Consider the following 20,160-nt stretch of genomic DNA (forward strand, 5'->3'; position numbering starts at 1 on the left):
CAGATGATTCTGATGCAGGTGGTCCTGGACCACACTTGGAGAAAGTGAAGTAGGTGTTATGGGGGCAGCGAGTACGGTCCCAGACGGTCTGGCTGGATATGAGAGAGAGCTCACCTGGGGAGAGCCAGAGCAGCCAGCTGCTACCACTGGCATCAAGGAAAGCCAGCTGGGCAGAATCTGGACCACACAAGAGATATATGCGAAAGCGGGATGCACCAAGGAAAAAGGGAGCAGCAGCCTCACACACACAGATGGAAAAGTCCCAGGGCAGTAAATTTTCCCTTGTATCATTTTATATATTCTATGGCCCAGGTTTCTGGATGAACTAATTGAATTAAAGTCATTTCCTTCTGCTTATTCCATTTAAAGAAGCAGCACCCTTTGGGTGACCCCTACCCTTTTATCTGACCTTTTACCTCCCTATTTAGTTTATTACTTGAATTCACACATGTCTTGGAGTCAGCAGGATTTTTTCTTTAAGAAAATACCTGGTATCTATCAATTGATTTCTTTTAGACTCTTAACATCTTGTGCAATTCATTTACAGCTAATGATAGCTGAGGCAGAAATATCTGGTAGTCAGCGGCCACTTTTATAGAATTGGTCTTTCTTTCTTTGTCCTCCTTTTGTTTATAGCTATAATATACTGGGGGTAATTAACTGCAGAATAAGTGAAAGGCCATAAAGTGATCATACTTATATTTCATTTGTAGAATAGCAGGGTAGCAGCAGCCTGATGCCTTGGCATTTATGCCAGGATATGGGCCAAATGTTTGCTGGTGCTAATAACATTTAAAGATTTTTTTTTTTTAATGAAGGGAAGTAAGACTGAGTTTATAAAGAAGGGATAATATGTCTCCCTTGAGTTTCTCTTGCCAACTGAGCTATTTACAATATGTTTTTGGAGTTTGTTGCATGGACCACACTGGGATGAAGAAATTTTATTTGGATTAGGATCATAAGAGCCTTTGGTGACTCAACTGAGTTTGTACTTAATATAGGTCAATAAAAGCGGAACTTTTTTACTGAATAACATCTGTACTGAAAAGCAACAACACATTTTCTGAGACCAGAACACAAAAATAGATTGTTTATTGGAACCGGTAGATTATGCTGTTGATGGAACTGATATTAAGTACAGTCTATCAATGTATAGATTTTTCCCCCCTAGAGCCTAGAATGCTACATTTTATTAAAAGAAAAAAGTAGGAATAGAAGATACAAATTCATTTTAAATTGCTTGTATAGTTTTTAAAAGTCAACTTACTGTAATCCTCAGTTTTAAATATTTGTATCAAGGGGTTTTCATGTTTCATAAAAATGCTATTAAGAAGTTTAAGAAAAAAAATAAAATCTGCCCTTACCATAGTAAGTTTAAGAAAAAAAATGCTATTAATAATTGAGTGAAATTATGCTTATTTCTTGAATTTTACTTTATATTATGAGATAATTAACTTAATGATATACTTGCTAAATGTTACAGTAGTATTTTTAATTATAAAGTATTTATTTTTAGGAAAAAATAGAAAATACACATAAGCAAAAAAGAGAAGATTGAAATTCCCCTATAATTTCACCATCTCAAAATAAAACCATTTTGAAGATTTTGGTGTATTTTCTTTCTAGAACTTTTTTCTATACATTCCATTCATATATTTTTGCTTTTTAAACACATATAAGATCATAGTTGAAATGCCCTCTGTAACTTTTAAAATTAATATTTTTTGTTTATATCTTTTTGTACCAATATGTCTACCCTGTTTTTGGTGTCTTTTTAAAAATATAAAAGTATTTTCTTAAAACAAAAACACATAATGATATACAAAAAGTCCCCTTCAGGCCATGCAGTAAACAGGTTTTTTGCAGACAGTTTTGTAACCTTTATCTGTGCACAGTCTGTTGTAATGTTAAGCACAGCCTCTGGAATAAGACAGGCTGGGTTGGAAATCCTGCTGTACAGTATGCTGGTTTTATGATCATAGGCATGATTTTCAAGTCTCTAAGCCTCAGTTTCTTCATCTGCAAAATGGGTATAATCCTACTCAAAGGATTGTTGTGAAGATTATAAGCAATAATGCAAGTAAATCATTTACTACTATATCCAGTAAATGTTCAAGAAGAGTTAGTTCTTACTATATTAGTGAGTAGTTCCAATTGTGTTTTATAACAAATGGGGTCATATTACAAATTCAGCATTCAGTTATTTGCTTTCTTCCCTAAATAGTATATCCCAGATATAATTCCTCATTGATACAATTAAATCTACCTTGTTTTTCAAAGGTTGATAGTATTCCATAGTGTGGATACATTGAATTTATTGAACTGTTTTTTTATTAATGAATATTTATATAGTCTCTTTTTTTTGCTATTAAAATTATACATATGTTTGTGTACATATTTCTGAAAGTTACCTCTAGAAGTGTACCTTTATTTTTAATGCATATATAGCATGCTATTGCATAGTTATACCGTAATTTATTTACTTTTATGTAGGTGGTTTTCATTCTGTTATTATTATGAATAGTGCTGTAGTGAATATCTTTGGAGCCAAATCTGTGATGATTTTCCTAGGATAAATATATATAAGTAGACTTGATAGGTCAAAGGGTATGCATGCTTTTAACGCTGTTGATTTCATTGACAGATTTTCCCCAAGAAAGGTCTTACCAGTTTATGCTGGCCAACTCACCATACCTTCACCAATGAATGCTAGATAGTAATGTATTTTTCTCAATAACTCTGCCAGTTTGCTGTGTGAAAATGGTGCTTGAGTTTTTAATTTTGCATTTAAAACTACTGATGAGGTTTTATATTTTTCATATGTCAATCGGTGATTTATATTTCTTTTGTTAATGGCTTGCTTGCCTTCCAGCCTTCTCCTCTGTATTTGTCTTCATTTATTATTTGTAAGTGTTCTTTATGTATTAAAGATTTGATCCCATTATATATATATCTGTTGTAAATGTCTTATATATTACATGTTGTTGCCTTATTGCTTTCATTTATCATTTTTGATGTGCAAGAGTTAATTTTATATAAACAAATCTGTAAATGTTTTTCCTTGTGGATTTCTGGTCTTTGTGTCATGCTTAGGCCTTCCCACATGAAGGTTTTATAAATACAGTATTTATCTACATTGCTAACCTTATGTTTTATGATTTTATATTAAAATTTATCATTTATAGGAAATATATTTTGGTCAATAGTATAAGGTAGAGATATACCCAATTTTTAAAAAGTCAATTTTTAACTAGTGTTGGAATGTTCTATTTACAAATTTAAGAATGTTCTACTTACAAATTTAAGAATTTGTGAAGCTCTGTCCCTGTAATAACCCCCTCTATTCTGTTCATATTTTAATTGGAATTTTGATATGTTTGAGGATGAATTGAGATCTTTACTATATGGTATCATTCTCATTTATCCTAATCTTTTTTTATGCCTCTTAAGTTTTATAGTTTTCTTAAATAGATCAATCTATTTACTGAAAAATTAATTTGGTGGTATTTAAAAATATTTTTTCAGTTGATTATTTGTTGAGTTTTTCAGTAATACAATCAAATAATCAGATTATCTCCTTTTTTGTATTTATATTAATTATTTCATTTTCTGGTAATTGCCTCTTTGCTATACTCTTTCTATTTACCTTCTCTCATTACAACTTTTAACTTCTTTCTGAAAGATCTTAATTTATCATGTACAGCACTTATTTGATTTTGTGCTGCTATTTTTTATTACGTCTCATGACCATGGCAGTTCTGTATACTACTTTTCTTAACCTACTTTATCTGTTTCATGAGGTTTGTTTTTGTGCTAGAGTATATAAATTTACTTTTTCTACTCATTCAACTGATATTCATTGAGCACCTATCATATTCCAGAAATACTCTACTAAGTATTGTGGATAGAATGAAGTGTGTATAGCTGTCACAGTCCTTGCCCTTGTGGGTCTTACTCTTTAGGAGGAGCTTATAGTTTAGTGGTTCCATGGTGCATCTTTTTCAGAAATATATTCAACCTTTTTTTATTCCATGCTACTTTTTTTTCTTTTATATTGTAGAGTCTTTTCTATGAGTCTTACATTGACCATTTTACTTTGCTTTATCCATTCCTGAATGAAGACAACACTATTGTAGATGGTAGTTATATCCCTGAGCAACAGAAGCTCCATGGGGATGGGGTGTTTTGTTTGTTTACAGTTACTTCTTCCATGCCTGCAGCAGTGCCTGGCGTGTAGTAGGTGCTCATTATGTATTGATTGAATGGATGTACGGTTGGATCTTCCTTCATCACCCAACAGTTTCACTTGATGGTGTTGTGCTTCTCTCACATATTAAGCAAGAGGCATGGAGGCCACCAGTTTGCCTTACAGGCACAGCAGTCCTGTGGCCTGAAGGGGATGAGGGTTTTTTTACCATATTTCTGAAACCACAGTGCCAGTGTCCTGCTTCCCAAATCTGGCTTTTAGTGCCATCTGCGTCTGTTCTTGGCAAAGGGCGCATCTGCATCCAGCCTCTTCTCTGGTGCCACGGCTTGCGGAGTTGGAAGGACACCCCGGTGTGCCAGGGTGTGGTGGCAGTGTGTGGCCTGCTACACTGGGTGGAGGCACTCAGGGAAGTTTGCAGCCTCGTCTCCTAGAGTATTATGTCAGGGCTGCTTCCTTTCTGGTGTGACCACTCTGGCCCTTTCTCTCCTTCTCGCTGTGATGCCGCTGCCTGCAAGCACTCCTGTACTATGAGTGTCAAGGGACGTCATGGAGTGGGCCCATCTCTCCCACCGTCTGCCCTGGCCTCTGTCCTTGCTCTCACCAGGGAGGAATAACGAGTACAGTCAGGGTAGCCTTTATTTCTCATATTTACACGTCTCCTCATTACTGGCTATTTAGGCAGTCTAATTTTTTGCTGTTTAAGTAATGAGTTAGTGAGTAAGTGCTCAGTAACTGTCTTCAATTTGGTCTCATCTGTATTATATTTAACAAATATTTCTTGAGGTTTTTAGTATCCTGTCTTTACGTAATTTATTGCTGATGTAGGTTTTTCTCCAATTTTCATTTTTATTCCGTCATTTCAGTTGGTTTCTCTAGGGTTGGGGCTATGTAGATGCTTTGGCCAATCTTCTAATTTAGACAAAAAATGTATTTAGGTAGGCTACTCTATTTTCTGATGATTTAATTGTTAAGATGGGCTTTAATTGTCTTAAATTCAATTTGATTTTGATTGAACTGCATGTAAGTGGAACACGCTGTGGTAGATGCCAGAAGGAAGGTAAAGATAAATTTTGTAAGGATGATAATTACTCAAAAAATATTGACAACTTTAAAGAAGAAAGAGAGAGAAAATTTAAAAAAAGAAACTGAGTTGAGAAGGGCCTTAGCTGCACATAAGTGAACACTTGAAAAACAGTGACTTAAGTAAAATGTTTAGTTTTCTTGTGTATCAAGGCTTCTGAAGTTAGGAGTCTGGAGCTAGTGCTTATGGATATTGCCTCCATATCTGGTACTTTCCTTTTCTCTGTCATTATTAGCTTGTGGTTTTTGCCCTCAGGACCACAAAATCGCTCACACCCTCCTCCTCCCTCCTCCTCATGCTGTATTCTAGGGAGAAAGAATTTGGAAAGAGGAAAATGTGGAAAGGTGGAAACCTTTTAAGACTTTGCCTCTTTATTTGGGAAGAAAAGCTCTCCAGAAGAACTTCTCTTTATATCTCATTGGCCAGAACTGTGCAAGATGGCTACCTCCAGCTGTAAGAGGGGTTGTAAAGTATGGTACAATTCTTAAATTTATCATTTTAAAATCCAAAACATCTGAAATGTAGCCTAGATAACTGATAGTAGCCAACTTCTCTGTGTCTTTATAGCCCCCACAGGGCTGCCTCATTATGCAATCCATCTCTTTCTGGAAGAGAGTGTGAAGCTGCCCACTTCTTCCCTACTAAGTTTTTCCTGTAGGAAAATAAAACACCACCCTTTCATCTGCCCTGTGACAGCCACCACATATGTGCTCTTCATATGCAGTATATTTAAATGAAGACTGATTTGCCAACTCGACATTTACTTTTCTAGTAGTGGTTGTGGATGTGTACTGAACTGTCATCAGTTTTTCCCTGTCATCTTGATAATCAAATACACGTTTTGAGACTCCTGGTTTGTGTTGAGTTATAGTCAGTGTTGGCTGTGCAACAGAGGACAGGCAGCTGGCCCAAGTAGACATCTTCGCGAAAAAGTGTAGGTAGGTAGCTGAACAAAGAAACAAGCCCTCAGTGGATGTTAAAGAGCACCATGAAACTTTCCTGTCTCTCACTTCTTTGTTGCACTTGGTCATTGAGGACTTTGGTATCTTGCTCAGTTTTCTTCTTCACCCAAATTTCCACCATCAACCTAGAGAACTATACTTTCTCTATTGGTTCTCAAACTGTATATGCCTTCCAAGTCACTTAGGGGGCTTGTTATAATGCAAATGTCCAGGCATTACCTCCATACATTTCCTTCACTCTAGGTCTGGGTTGGTACCTAGGAATCTGAATCTAGCCCTGATACAGATGGCCCCCAGAACATACTTTGAGAAACACTCTTCTTATCAGGAGCACCCATCCAACACCGTCTTTCCTAGCCCCTCTTTACTTTCAGCAAACTACCTTGCTTCCCTTTCCTCACAAAAACATAGGTTTAATTCCCAGCAAGTGGGCACTCTACAACTTCCGGCTAACCCAGTTTAACTGGATTCTTACCTGTCATTGCCTTGCCTCCCCTCTGCCAGTTCTCTCCTTGTCAGCACCTTTAAGCCAACACCTGGGTCTTCTTAACTCCTGCATGTCAAAGCAGATCTTCTCCTACTGTGTGGAGGGATGTTTTCTGAATCCACTGAGGGAACTGTGTTATTGCATCTCAGCCTGCGGGTCATACTTGCCCAGTTGCTTAGTAATCATTTTGGGGTATTATGAAGGACTTGGTTTTCAGTTCAAAACAAAGCATGGTAGTATCTCATTTATTAAGATTAACGAATGAAATGCTGAAAGAAGTGAATTTTTAAAAGAATGTTACAAAATTGTCTCTTTAAGTACTAAAAAAAAAGTTTTTACTCAACTGTTTATTTTGGAAAACCTTCCTAAAATGTACTATAAAGTTTTAACTTTACTAATAGCTTTTTAAAAAAAATCAAATAAAAAAGGGGAATAGTGAATTTGGAGGTTAAGAATGAGAAAAGGAATACTGTTATATCAGTGAGCTTTTAAAAGGATACAGAGATGCATTTTGTCCATATTTACTCTTGGAGATATCTTATCTGTAGGTGGGGAGTGACGTCATCTGAAGCAAACTCTCAGCCTGTGGCTTTTTGTGTCTGCTGTTCCTTCTGTCTCAGACTTGTGCACCTCATCATCTTCCCTCTTTGCCAAGCTAACTCCTTTTCATCCCTCCTTCAACTTGAAAATCACTCTTGAGAAGCCTTGTAGATTAGGAGGCCCTTCTGTATTCTTCACAGAGTTCTTCACCTGCCGAATCCCTGTCACATTGTATTGTATAATAATTAATGCCTATTGACTTTTCTGACTCTTCATCAGGGTCAAAGCCCCAAGAGGGCAGGGACCACATCTATTTTGTTGACTGTTGGATTTGCATTGCCTAGTTCAGTGCCTTACACATAACAGGTGCTCAAAAAATAGTAGCTCAATGGAAAAATAAAAAGGTGTAACAACTCTGTTGTCAACCATTTGCAGAATTTTTAGCAGGTTAGCCTTTTGGTTACAAATGATTGATTATTTTACTATGCCGTAGTAGTTTAATGCCTAGTGATGAGTGAGAAGTATTGTATCTAAACCAAGCTATTTTAGGCTGCTATGCATTTGTAGTTGCTTGGTCTGCTTTTCATAGTGTCTCTTTTACCTGCTGTCATTGTGTCCTCAAGTTTTTAGTCTGCTACCTCATTTTGTACTTGGCATACCTGTGGAGGATTGGAGATGGCCCCACTATGTTCTTCCTCTTAAAGGTCATCAAATTTGTGAAAACTATGACTGTTGCAGCTCGAGGGAATCCCCAAAGACTTTGCTCTGCTTTGTTCTCAATGATTTAGTCTGCAGCAAAGAAATTTTTTTTCATGTAAGTAGTGAACATAAATTTTAGGATTGGCAAACAACTATTGATTTTCAGTTTCACTTAATGGTACACAATACCAATAAGGGAATTCTTCCAGGTGATCTTCTAAAAAGTATTTCTAGCAAGAAGAACATTCCTTTGAATAGGACATAACCAACATTGTTACGTTACTATTTAATTACTAAGAGTAAGTGAAAATTCTTAGTGAAAAAGAAAATAATGATACATTAATATATGTGTGCATTTAGGTCATGTAGGTGTGAAGAACAAGTGAGTAGGTCCATTTTACTCACCTGTTACTTGTGTTGTACAAAATAATCAAATGCAGCGAAATACCAAATATTGTCAAAATCAGAATGATACTTGAAATGAAGATTTAATCTCAATTCTATATTATTTTAAATGTTTATCTTGTAAAATATCTGCTTTCTAGACAGTTACACTTATAATTTTGTTATGAAACTGAGATAAAGCTTTGCATTTTTACCAGAAACTGCTCAACTAGCAGTTTCTTTTTGCCAAACTCTTTTTTGAGAAAACATATTTGTGCTTAAAAGTTTCAGTTTTATGCATCAGTTTTAGTTTATAGTCATCAGTTTTATGGAGAAATGTTTTAATTAATTAAAAAGGTTGTAAAGTTGGTTATAGAGTATATGAAATGTGAGAAGTGTTTCTCTATCTGAAAGCAAAAAACTAAAAATAGGATGATAAAATAGAAGAGCTCTTTGGTTCAAGGAAAAATTGTAATTCAAAGAACAATCTTAGGATCTTACTCAGTGTTGCATAATTAGCTTAATATAAACAACTTTTATTTATATATTTATCAGAGCCAATAGATATTTCATTTTCCTTTTTCTGAATGTGAACTTGTAAATGCAAACCAAATGCTTTTTGGTGAATTTCCTTGGTGACCATACTGAAATGTTTCATTTTGGTCACAGTGTTGCTAGGTAAATTTGATGTTATGAGATTTAATGTGGACCCAGGATTTTCAGACCTACTTTGGTGATTAAGTATGTGACAGAAAGAAAGAGGAAAACAAGAAGCCATAATAAGTTCTTAGTTTTGCAGCTGTGTTATTAAAGATCTTTATAGAAAGGCTTTTAACCAGAAGTAGTTATGGTTTGTAATCAGTTACCACTGGTTGATATCCTTAATGTGACTGAGAAAAAAATTCCATGTCTCTCATCAATTGACTTTTCATCTGAATTTAACAATAAGCATAACAATTACTACCTTCTTTGATATGTGTGTTGGTAAGATGACCTTACTAGGAGGTTCACAGAATGCTGCCAAGCTGTGGAGCCTAAAAAAACTCATTTAAATTAGAAATTCAATCATTTGAATTTTAAGGTGTTAATAGAAATGAAGATAGAGACGGAAATAATAAGTACAACTATTTAGTAAAAAATAAACTCTCACTTGAAAATCAGAAAAAACTTAACTCCCAGCTCTGAATTAGGTTATATAACTTTGAAATCTACTAACAAAAATTTATTCCATTGTTTGGACACATACATAAACAGAACCACATAGAAATTCATTAACTGCGTATTCTTGGTTAGTACATTAAGGAACTTTAAAGAGAATATATCTCAGGTTTGTGGGATTTGGTTTACAATATTGCATAGTATCTGCTATCAAGGATAATCAGATATAATAGATCACAAGGATAATTTGAAATCTATAAAGAATCTCAAAATCTCATTTAGTCAGTGGTTTTGATCTTTCCACCAAATCTCCTATCAGAATTGATAATTATCTGAATTGATTTATTGGAGTTTTGTTTTTTTCTTAGTTCTGTAGGGGTCAATGCTAAAAAATAGTGAGGCATTAAGAGACAGAGATAATAAGAAAGCAGGATGTAGATGACCTATTTTTGAGTATAATCCTTACAGTTATTTTTAATCGATGATTTCAGAAAGGAAATGAAGTGCATTAATTATGCTTATGCCCAGAGACCAAGAGTTCCCAAAGTAGAGAGCCTTAAAAAAAAATTCTAGATAAAACTACTTCTCTAAGAAAACCTTTTGCATATTATATTGGAAAAGGCAGAACCTTTCGAGGGTACCTTGCTGCTCTGCGAAGCGTGCTGTGAGGGTAGAACTGGGGAGCTGGCTAAGTTTGTACTGAAAGTCTTGCAAACGCTTCTCTTTATGGGTGACAAATAGAGCTCCTCTGTTGCAGATGTAACAGTATGTGCAGCAGGGCTGCTTCTACCCACCCCCAACAAGGGACTCACTCCTCTGGGACTCCTTATGATTTTCCTTAAAACCTTTAGAGTAAGAAGCATTATCACGAATCTAATGCTAGGGATACAGGGTGAAAGCTTATCTTGCCTGGTTTGTGATTCTGTAATCTGCTAGGTGATTGTGTGTGTGTGTATATGTCTATCTTCTGTTCATTTAGTGGCATTTTCTTTTTCTGAAAATGCATCTTTGGAGTATGTATTAAAGAATATCCTATAAAGCTGAGAGCCATATGACTCTCTTCATTAGACCCTGGATTTATTTCACTACCACTGATTTGCATATGGTTCTCCATATAGAAAATCAGACATTAATACTTACCATTGCTTGCTTTGCTGTTTATTTTAGAGCAGGGTTCTCCAAAGTTTATTAGTCATGTACTTTATCATTAAAAATAATTTTAAGTGTACATAGGTATATTTATAATATTTATGCTATTTACATATAAATATATATAACATAAATGCAGTTATTTGTAAATTAAATTTATGTACTCTTTCGCTGATACATTCATTTTAAGACACACAAAAATGTGAGTTTTAGCAAAGCAAAGCAGCCTTTGCTTTAACTTCTTATATTTATTCAGTAATGAAGTCCTGTATCACCACATGCAAGATGCTTGCCATCTACCCAGGCTCTCATCTCTTCCCACCTAGTACACTGCAAGGGCCTTTAAGTGGTTCCCACAGTAAATTTTCCTCCACTCCAGTCAGTCCTCTGTGTTGCTGATGATGGACTAGTCTTGAATGCTACCTTTGTTACAGTACATATTAGTTTTCTGTTACACAAAACAAATGACCAAATTAACTTAGCAGCTTAAAACAACACAAAGTTATTGTGTCACTGTTTCCACAGGTCGGAAGTCCAGGTATGAGGTGGCTAGACTCTCTGCTCATGGTCTTACTGGTGTTGGTCGGTACCATCATTATCATCCTTGGCTCAGGTCCTCTTGCAGGCTCACTGGTTGTTGGCAGAATTCATCTCTTTGCAACTCTAGGACTGAGGTCCCTTGTTTTCCTTCTAGCTGCTGGCATGGACTGCTCTTAGCTCCTAGAGGCTACCTGTTGGGTTGCTCTCATAAGAGTTTTCAGCAGGGATGTTTGCCTTCTTCCAGACCAGTCAGGGGTGTCTTAGTCCATTTTCTGTTGCTTATAAGAAAATACCTGAAACTGGGTAATTTATAAAGAAAAGGAATTTATTTCTTGCAGTTATGAAGGCCAGGAAGTCCAAAGTAGAGGGGCCACATCTGGTAAGGGCTTTCTTGCTTGTGGGAACTCTCTGCAGAGTTCTGAGGTGGCGCCACAGGGCATCACATGGCGAGGGGCTGAGTGTGCCAGCTCAGATCTCTCCCTCTTCCTGTAAAGCCACCAGTCCCACTCTCATGATAACTCATTAATCCATTAGCTTATTATTCCATTAATTCATGAATGGATTAGTACATTCTTGAGGGCAGAGTCCTCATGACTCAGTCACCTCTGAAAAGAGGCTCCACCTATCAATATTGCCACTTTGGGGATTAAATTTCAACATGAGTTTTAGAGAGGGCAAATGTTCCAGCCATAGCCCAGAGCATGTCTAATTGTGATTGTTTCCCAATAAAATTTCTAAAGAATGTATAGGGAACATAGTAGGAACTTCTCCCTGGAGAAGGCAGGCAGATACAAAACTGTATTTGATGAATTCCTGTTCTTCCAAGTCCCATCAGGACTTGGAAGTCCCATGGGACATGGAAGAAGGCAGCCCTGGTCAGTCTAAGGTCAGGCCTATGGTTTGTAACGGATTGACTGACAGAGTTGCAGTTGTGCTAAGATCGGGCATAGGTATCAGGACTGCCTTTAGTGAAGGCTGCTATTGAATCTGTTTTCATGGCGAAGCTTGAGGTTCTCTGGCTGGCCACTCAACCCAGGAGCAGGGATGGGTCAAACTCCACTGTTGTGGGAATATTACTCTCCCGTGAGCTGCCAGTCATCTCTGGGCCTGCAGTGCAGTGGCTCTCATCCTATATCTGATGGGTCATGCTTCATTGGCAGCATTGATTTTATGTTTATTTGTGAAGGGACAGAATATGAGATTACCAAATAAAATATAATTTCAAGTGTTATTAATGAAAGAATATATTACATTCACTTTTAATGAGATCCTGGTGTTGCAAAATGATTCCATGTAATGAATCCCAGGAAATCAATGGAAAGTTTAATTACAGTTGTGGCAGTGTTGTATGAGAATATTGCTTTGGTCAATTTTACTTGTATAATTTATCAATCCTCTATGCCTTTCTGTTTTAAATTAATTACTTTGATGAAGTAAGTTTGAATACATCCTTTGTTAGCTTTTAGTCTTTTATAGAAATACCTTAAAAAATTCGAATTTTCTCCCTATAATAATAATTATAATTGCTATGTTTTTATATGTATTACCATTTACCAATTGGACATTTTGAAATTAAGCTAATTTTCCATTTTGTAAATTTAGTCATTGTTATGTCTTACTAAAACATTGTTCTTTTCCCTTTGTCAGTTTTTTGCAAACCAGTTTTTGTCTCTTTTGTCAATTTATCAGTAAACCCATTAATCAAAAATTTGATGTGCTTTCTGTGTTGTTTATCACCCAATCAAGCTATGGAATGAGTAAAAAGAATAACAAGGTACTTCCTCCTCTGATTAACAGTTTTGCTTTCATGTAACTACATACCCTTTTTAATTTTAAATAAAGTGCATTTCATTTTTATTTTTGACAGTTCAATGATTATGGCACTTTCTTACCCATTGTAATGGTGATTGACTTTTTAAAAATTGTTTATTAAGCACAATACAAAATGTTGATCTCGATGTTTAGAGACATCTAAAGTACAGTCTTCCCCCCGGTATCCATGGGGGATTGGTTCCAGGACCTCCGTCAGATGCCAAAATCTGCAATTGCTCGTGTCCTTTTATAAAATGGCATAGTATTTGCATATAACCCATACACTGTATGCTTTAAATCATCTCTAGATTACTTATAATACCGAATGCAATGTAAATGCTGTACAAATAGTTATTATGCTGTATTTTTTAGGGAATAACAGCAACCGAAAAAGGTCTGTACATGTTCAGTATGGATGCTTTTTGTTTGTTTTCAAATATTTTCTATCCAAGGTTGGTTGAATCCATGGATGTAGAACACATGGGTGCGGAGGGCACCCATTTATTTTATTTTGGTGACTTTGGACTTCACTAATTATATAGTGAGAAAGTTATAGTAGATTTTCTTTTAACTACTGCAGTTGTTTATGAGTAGGCTACTTTTGGTTTAAGAGTCAAGGCTTTAACATACAGTTAAGAATTATTTTAACTCATTTGCTCTATGGATAGGAGCAATTTACTTAGTTTCATTCTGAGAGAGAAAACCCTACAATCTCTTTTCCCTCAAATTCTCTCATTGATACCATCAAGCTGTCTTCCTGCATCGTAGAATTCTTCTGGTACAACTGAGAAGTTGCCTAGGTGTTAAGGACTTTTCTTTGAGTCCTTGTCACTTTGCAATAAGTGAGAAGTTGCTGTTGAGTTGTGCAAAACAAGATGATTCTCATTCTTTAATATGACCTGTCCATGAGCCTTTGCAACTTTTTATATGATATCTGTGAAGAATATAAAAAGCTCCCTCACAGAAGGGTGATATTTGAATATTCTAAAGGGAGCTTTGTTGTTTGCTCTAAAAACAGTACCTTTCTTAATGGTCATTAAATATGTGCAGATGAAGTAAAACAGACTGTTACATGAGAGGCTATTCTTTCCCTCCTTGGCACATGGCTAAAATGTATCTGCAACTGCTGTTTTCAAAGCCTGGAATCATGGTGGCATTTTTTATGGGCATAAGTCATTACTGAATTAGCTAAAACTTTCCTCTGGAATGTTTCCTCTGAAATAAATATTTTTGACTGCTGCCGCTGTTCCACGTGGTTGTTTGCTGCTGTTAGACGCCAGTTGTGCACTTGCGTTATGACTTGTAGTACCATACCTGGGCCAGGGCGGGCTGTACCGACAAGCAGAGGAGATGTGGGAGGGACTGTACATACCTGCTCTCTGGCTTAGCGACACTCCCTGCCTCAGGCAGGCGTCCCGTGTGTCTTTGTGGTTTCCCATCAGCCTCCTATTTGCCTTTAACCACTAATCTTCTGCTTGTCTTCTTATAACCTTTATGCAAACCTGCATCTTCATTCCTGAACCTTCCTCTTCACTCTAATCTGTTCATATAGTCTCTTTTCTGGAGGTAAATCTTCTCCTGAGAGATTCCGATGCATACCACATTTGGGAGCCACTGAGTTAAAGAAGGACCTCTTGCCTAAAATGTACATGTGCTCTGGAGACTTCTAGTTAGATGGTGATCTCAGCACATATTCCTAAGTCACCTTGCAACTGCCATTGAACCCAACCAAAGAAATAAGAGGAATATCAAGAAAACTGTGTCTTGCCTACATATGGCAGGGCCTTGCTTGTCTGTATGGTAGAACTCTAAAGAATTTCAGTAAGTCACTGGTAATACTAGATTGAAGGACATGGCAGCCAACTCATGATCATTAGGAGGAACTATCAGTTTCTCTGGTATGTACTGCAGATGTCAATGGTGGTACCTTCCTGTCCCGCTTCCTGTGGCCCTCACCTGGTTTTTGGACGTCCATGCCACCTCATTTTCATGGTGCTTGTCACCAAATCTTCTGTCTTTCATTCTTTCCTTTCTCTCCATCTGTAAAGATCCAGTATTTTTTTCATACTCTTCTTTCCACTGCACATGCTTCCCTTGATGATCTCATCTGTCCCCTCAGGTTCAGCCACAGTCTCCAGGCAGGTGCTCCCAGGGCTTTGTGCCTCTTTCATGTCCTCCAATTCTCTCTTCTGAGCTTTAGTCTCTGATGTCACCTATTTTCACTGTATTTCTACCTAGATGTCCCATGATTCCTCAAAAACAACACATTTTCTTAAGGCCAGCTAGCTCGATCACCTCTTCCCGTGATTCCTCATTTCAGTTAATGTTGTCACTCCTCTCCGTGTCATCCAAGTGCAGCGCTTCACCTTTCGTTCTCTTTTGTTATTGTTTTGTTTTGTCTTCCCGCCTCTCCTAGTTACCAGGTCCTCAATTCTCTAATCAAAATATCCATTATAACTCTTCAGTTCTCACTTTACTATCCTTATTCACAGTAGATTAATAGTATATTGTCTTAAAATGTTTCTCAGCAAAATTCTGCCATTCTAAGTCATGGTGCACATTGCTACCAGACTAAACATCTAGTTATAGATCTTTCTTGTTTTAGACTGTCAGCGACTCTCTACTGCCGACTGAATGAAATACAGACTCCTCAGCTAGATGCTCTGCAATCTGGCAGCCACCAGCCTTCTTCTTTTTCTGGGAAACACTTCTCTATGCCTGGCTTAGTGGTAGCCCTGATAATCTAGCAGTGAAACACACAGACAGCACCCCTGCCTTCATGGAGCTTACTTCCAGTGAGGAACCGGAGTATGATAAATGCCATGAAGGAAATAGAAAGATGGAGTGCGCAGGGGAGGAACTGGAGAGGGCTCCTTTAGATGAGACAATCAGGAAAGTTCTCCCTAGGCAGTAATATTTCAGATGGGTTGTGAAGGATGAGAAGGAGCCAGCTGTGGAAAGAGGCATAGGAAATGGAGGTACAAGGACCCTGGGGCCAGAAAGAACTTACTGTGCTCAAAGACCAGAAGGCTCTCATGAGTGAAGAATAGTGATTGAGCTGAAGAGAGGTGGAAGGTGCAGTGTAGCAGGTGGAAGAGTTTGCATTTTATTCCAGATGTAGTAGCAAATAATTTTCAAAGCAGCAAAGTGATGTGATTTATTTACATTTTTAAAACATCACTCTGGAAATAGAAGCAAGATGGGAGCAAAGAGACCATTAACCACTTCAGGACCGCGCTCGCTGGCTGCAAAACCTTGCCCACAGCCGGCACTCACAGTCCACACGATAGTGTGCGCTGTGCATTGACGACGAGTCCGTTTTGCTCTTGTGTGATGAGGAAAGCTTTAAAGCACTGAACGCTTGTTTTACTTCAGGGGCAGCTTTCCATGTAATGTAAATCAGAATAGGTAACATAGACATATGTGTTTTCATTACGTTATTTTTAAATGTTCACAATTTTATTTTGATAAATGAAAAATTAGAAAAGTCATATCACGGCTGTCAGCTAAAGTCGCTGTGGGCATTCATCTGTGGCTGTCAACGCTGGGTTGTGCGCGTTCATCTGTGGCTATTAACTATAGTCGATGCTGGTCCCAAAGTGGTTATGGGAGAAGCTCTGATAGTAATTGCTTGGACTAGATCAGGTCTCTTCACCTTGGCACTATTGACATTTTAAGCCAGGAAATTCTTCATTGTGAGAGGCTGTCTTGTGCACCTGCGGAGCTAAGAAGCATCCCCTCCCTCTACCCACGAGAAGACAAGTAGCACCCTTCCCTCGCAGTTGTAACCACAGATATCTCCAGACATTTCCAGATGGAGGGCAAAAACCACTCTGGTTGACAACCACTGGACTAGACGGTGGCAGTGTGCTGGGTTTTAGGCACACTGTAGAGGTAGAACAGACAGTACTTTGCAGTGAATGGGATATATATAGAGAATCAAAAATGTTTCCTAGGTTTTTGGTTTGAGAATCTGGTAGATGGTGTCACACGTACTTCAGACTGTTTACAATTGATCTTCTTTGCCTTTGTGCCTGTTCTTGGAATTATCCATCTACCTGTAATGCTGCTCACCCCACCATTCTCTTCCTTTCTCTGCATCCCCTCCTGAAGATTAACTTACATGCCATCTGTAGGCTGTCAAGGCTATCTGGTTATCACCTCCCTCCACTCATCCTCTGGCCCCTAGGACCATCATCTGTTATAGGCAAGCCCTCCCCTAGGATTGTCTGGAGTTTGTCACAGAATTGGGGCCATTATTATTTGCTACCTTGTGTTGCAGTTATAGACTTATGTCTAACCCTGTCAGATTACCCAAGAGCAAGGAACAAGACCTTACACATCTTTATTCCTGACAATGCATGCTGATCTCAAATTTGGTATTCAGTACATGTTTGTTGAGTGAATAAATGAATGAGTAAATCTGAAAGACCTACCTTATCATTACTCTTGAGTATAATGAAGTTAAAAGAAAATTAGCATTTTCTATAATGAACACATGTAGCTTGTAGTTTATGTTATTAATGTAATCAGTTGGTTTATCTGAAAGATGGCTTATTCTTTGTCTTTTTGGCTTTTACAGTTGGGAATCTTGTTGGTCATGATACCTCTGCTCTGTTTCTGTATTGCAGCTCTGGTAGTAAGTACCACTGCGGCTGGATTTGCAGTGGCCCCAGGACCTTTTGACTGGCCCTGTTTCCTGCTGGCCTCTGTTGGGACGGGCCTTGCATCCTGTGCCGCCAACTCCATCAATCAGGTCAGTCTCTCACCTCTCAGCTAGATTATGGTATTGTCACTTTTTCCTAGATGGTGGTATTGTCATATTTTTGAAAACTTCCAAAATCATATATATTAATGGAGAAGCACTGTGGACTTGTAACACTATGTATCCTATAGATGTCTGTGGGATGTATAACAAATCTGCCTTTTGTTTCTTTTTTTTGAGATGAATGGTTTTCAGTTATGTTCAGGTGTGAGAGCAGTAGAGTATATGCCTCAAGTGACCAGGATTCCTTGGGTTAAAAAGTGTTTTAGAGCTGTTATAACTTTCTATTCTTAGTGGCATCTTTGTTTATCCATTTCAAATACATTCCCCTGAGCTCATCATTATTCACTATTCTTTCTCGGTTTGATTTCTTTGCATTTTAAACCACCGTTATACAGAACAGAATATATCTTAAGCATATCCAGCTTTAAAAAAAATTAGTAATTTAGTAGTCTGTTAACATGGTATGGAATCAGATTATATCCAAAAAATTAGCATATTATTTTTAATGTATCATTTTCCCCCTATTATTTTAAACATCAAAATAATTTCCTAAGTTAGTTTGTATCCTCTGTCTAGTCATTGTGGTCTGCCCTAACATTGTGGCTTTTTCATAAGATACCATACTGGCTGAAACTTAAGGAAAAACGTTTTCATCACTAGAACACCCAAGAGGAGTTGGCATAGTTTTAAAATAGGAATTCAAGTTACCAGCAGGAAAACAGCTTGGCTGTGGATATATAAGTTGCTGGTCTGCAAAATATGGTAATTTAATTTGATAATGCCTAAGATCATTATCGTTTTACAATATACTATCAGCTATTTGGAAAAGAATCAATCTATTTCAAACAAGGTTTTTATTGTTGTTATTTTTAATGTCAAAACAATCTTATAGTGATTGTTTTCACATAGTCCTGCCACTTTACCAACAGTGGAATACCCATCTATAAAGCACAATGTCCTCTCTTCCACACTGTGCCTCCCTTTTGCTACCCTCTCGTGTATCTTGACAAAGAGAATAGTCATGGTTTCACCATAAACTTATTTTTAATAAAAATTTGAATAAAGAGCAATATAAGTAAAATGGATTTATTTGGCTATTTTGGGGGTCTATTTTTCAATTTTTAAAAATAATTACCTTTATTTAGTTATACATCTAGGTCAGGAGATAAAGCCAGGAGCACATTCTAGTTTTCAGTCTTCTTTTTTTAAGTTGAAGAGCTACATTTTCCTTGATACTAATAGATGTCTTCGGTTTAAATTATATACATTCAAAGAAAATGTTTAAAAGTGTGGAGATTCTGGGGGAAACACAAAAACCTAAAAAGCATCAAATGGTTCAGAAACCCTAAAACATCATAAAGAATAAGACTTGCCTTGAGTTGGCTCCTTCCCCACCCCCACCAAAGGACAAAAAGGTAGCTCAACATTTATCATGAGGGCTAGACATGGTGGCTCACACCTGTAATCCTAGCACTCTGGGAGGCCAAGGCGGGTGGATCCTTTGAGCTCAGGAGTTCAAGACCAGCCTAAGCAAGAGCGAGACCTTGTCTCTACTTAAGAAAAAAAATAGAAAGCAATTAGCTGGACAACTAAAAATACATATAGAAAAAATTAGCCAGGCATGGTGGCGCATGCCTCTAGTCCCAGCTTCTCGGGAGGCTGAGGCAGGAGGATCGCTTGAGCCCAGGAGTTTGAGGTTGCTGTGAGCTAGGCTGAGGCCATGGCACTCTAGCCCAGGCAACAGAGTGAGACTCTGTCTGAAAAAAAAAATTTATGGTGAGAAAACCTGTCTGCCTCTTCTGTTCATATCTCCTCCTCTTCTGTTCATATCTCCTCCCTCAGCACTCCTGTGCTTCCTTTGGAATGCTTTGTCATGTTCTGCCACATGTCACTCAGCTCCCACCGGCCTCCCCAGTGTCCTGAGTGATGTCTGCTTCTCATCAGTGTTTGCTGTGCAAATGAATTTCTTCATCTTCTTGTATCCCTCCCATTGCTTCCTTCCGCTTATCTTAGACTCTCATTTCATTCAGAGGGATCACAATACTTTAAAAAATCTCAGTGATTCCCAGCACAGAATTCTAGTGTTCTTATTGGTATCAGTCAGCTTCCCCTATTACATTTTCCTGATAATCTATTGGAAATATTTTAGTTCTCGTGATAGGCAATCTCATAAATTTCAAATAAAGGAATGTGAGGCCATTTTTATTAGTGCTTTTAAATAGCGTAAGCAGAACAAAGAGCACTGGGCAACAAGGGTTTTTAACTGAGTTTTTGTGTAGCACATATGTAAAGAAATAGTCCTTAGCAAAAAGGAAGAGTTTACTGCCTTTTTTTAAAGTGTTCTGGTGTTCAAATTAAAGAATACATATATGT

The 20,160-nt window shown here is 37.4% G+C and overlaps 1 protein-coding gene across 1 annotated transcript in view; it reads left to right on the forward strand.

The window, feature by feature from the left end:
• The window catches only part of COX10 (cytochrome c oxidase assembly factor heme A:farnesyltransferase COX10), a 131,098-nt gene that overhangs the window by 13,871 nt on the left and 97,067 nt on the right, over window positions 1–20,160 (forward strand). Inside the window, exon 4 of the mRNA XM_012747917.3 lies at window positions 17,651–17,775. Coding sequence (XP_012603371.1) covers window positions 17,651–17,775 — 125 coding nt within the window. The remainder of the gene's footprint in view (window positions 1–17,650; window positions 17,776–20,160) is intronic.

This window comes from Microcebus murinus, chromosome 18 (genome assembly GCF_040939455.1).
Source record: "Microcebus murinus isolate Inina chromosome 18, M.murinus_Inina_mat1.0, whole genome shotgun sequence".
Taxonomy (NCBI): domain Eukaryota; kingdom Metazoa; phylum Chordata; class Mammalia; order Primates; family Cheirogaleidae; genus Microcebus; species Microcebus murinus.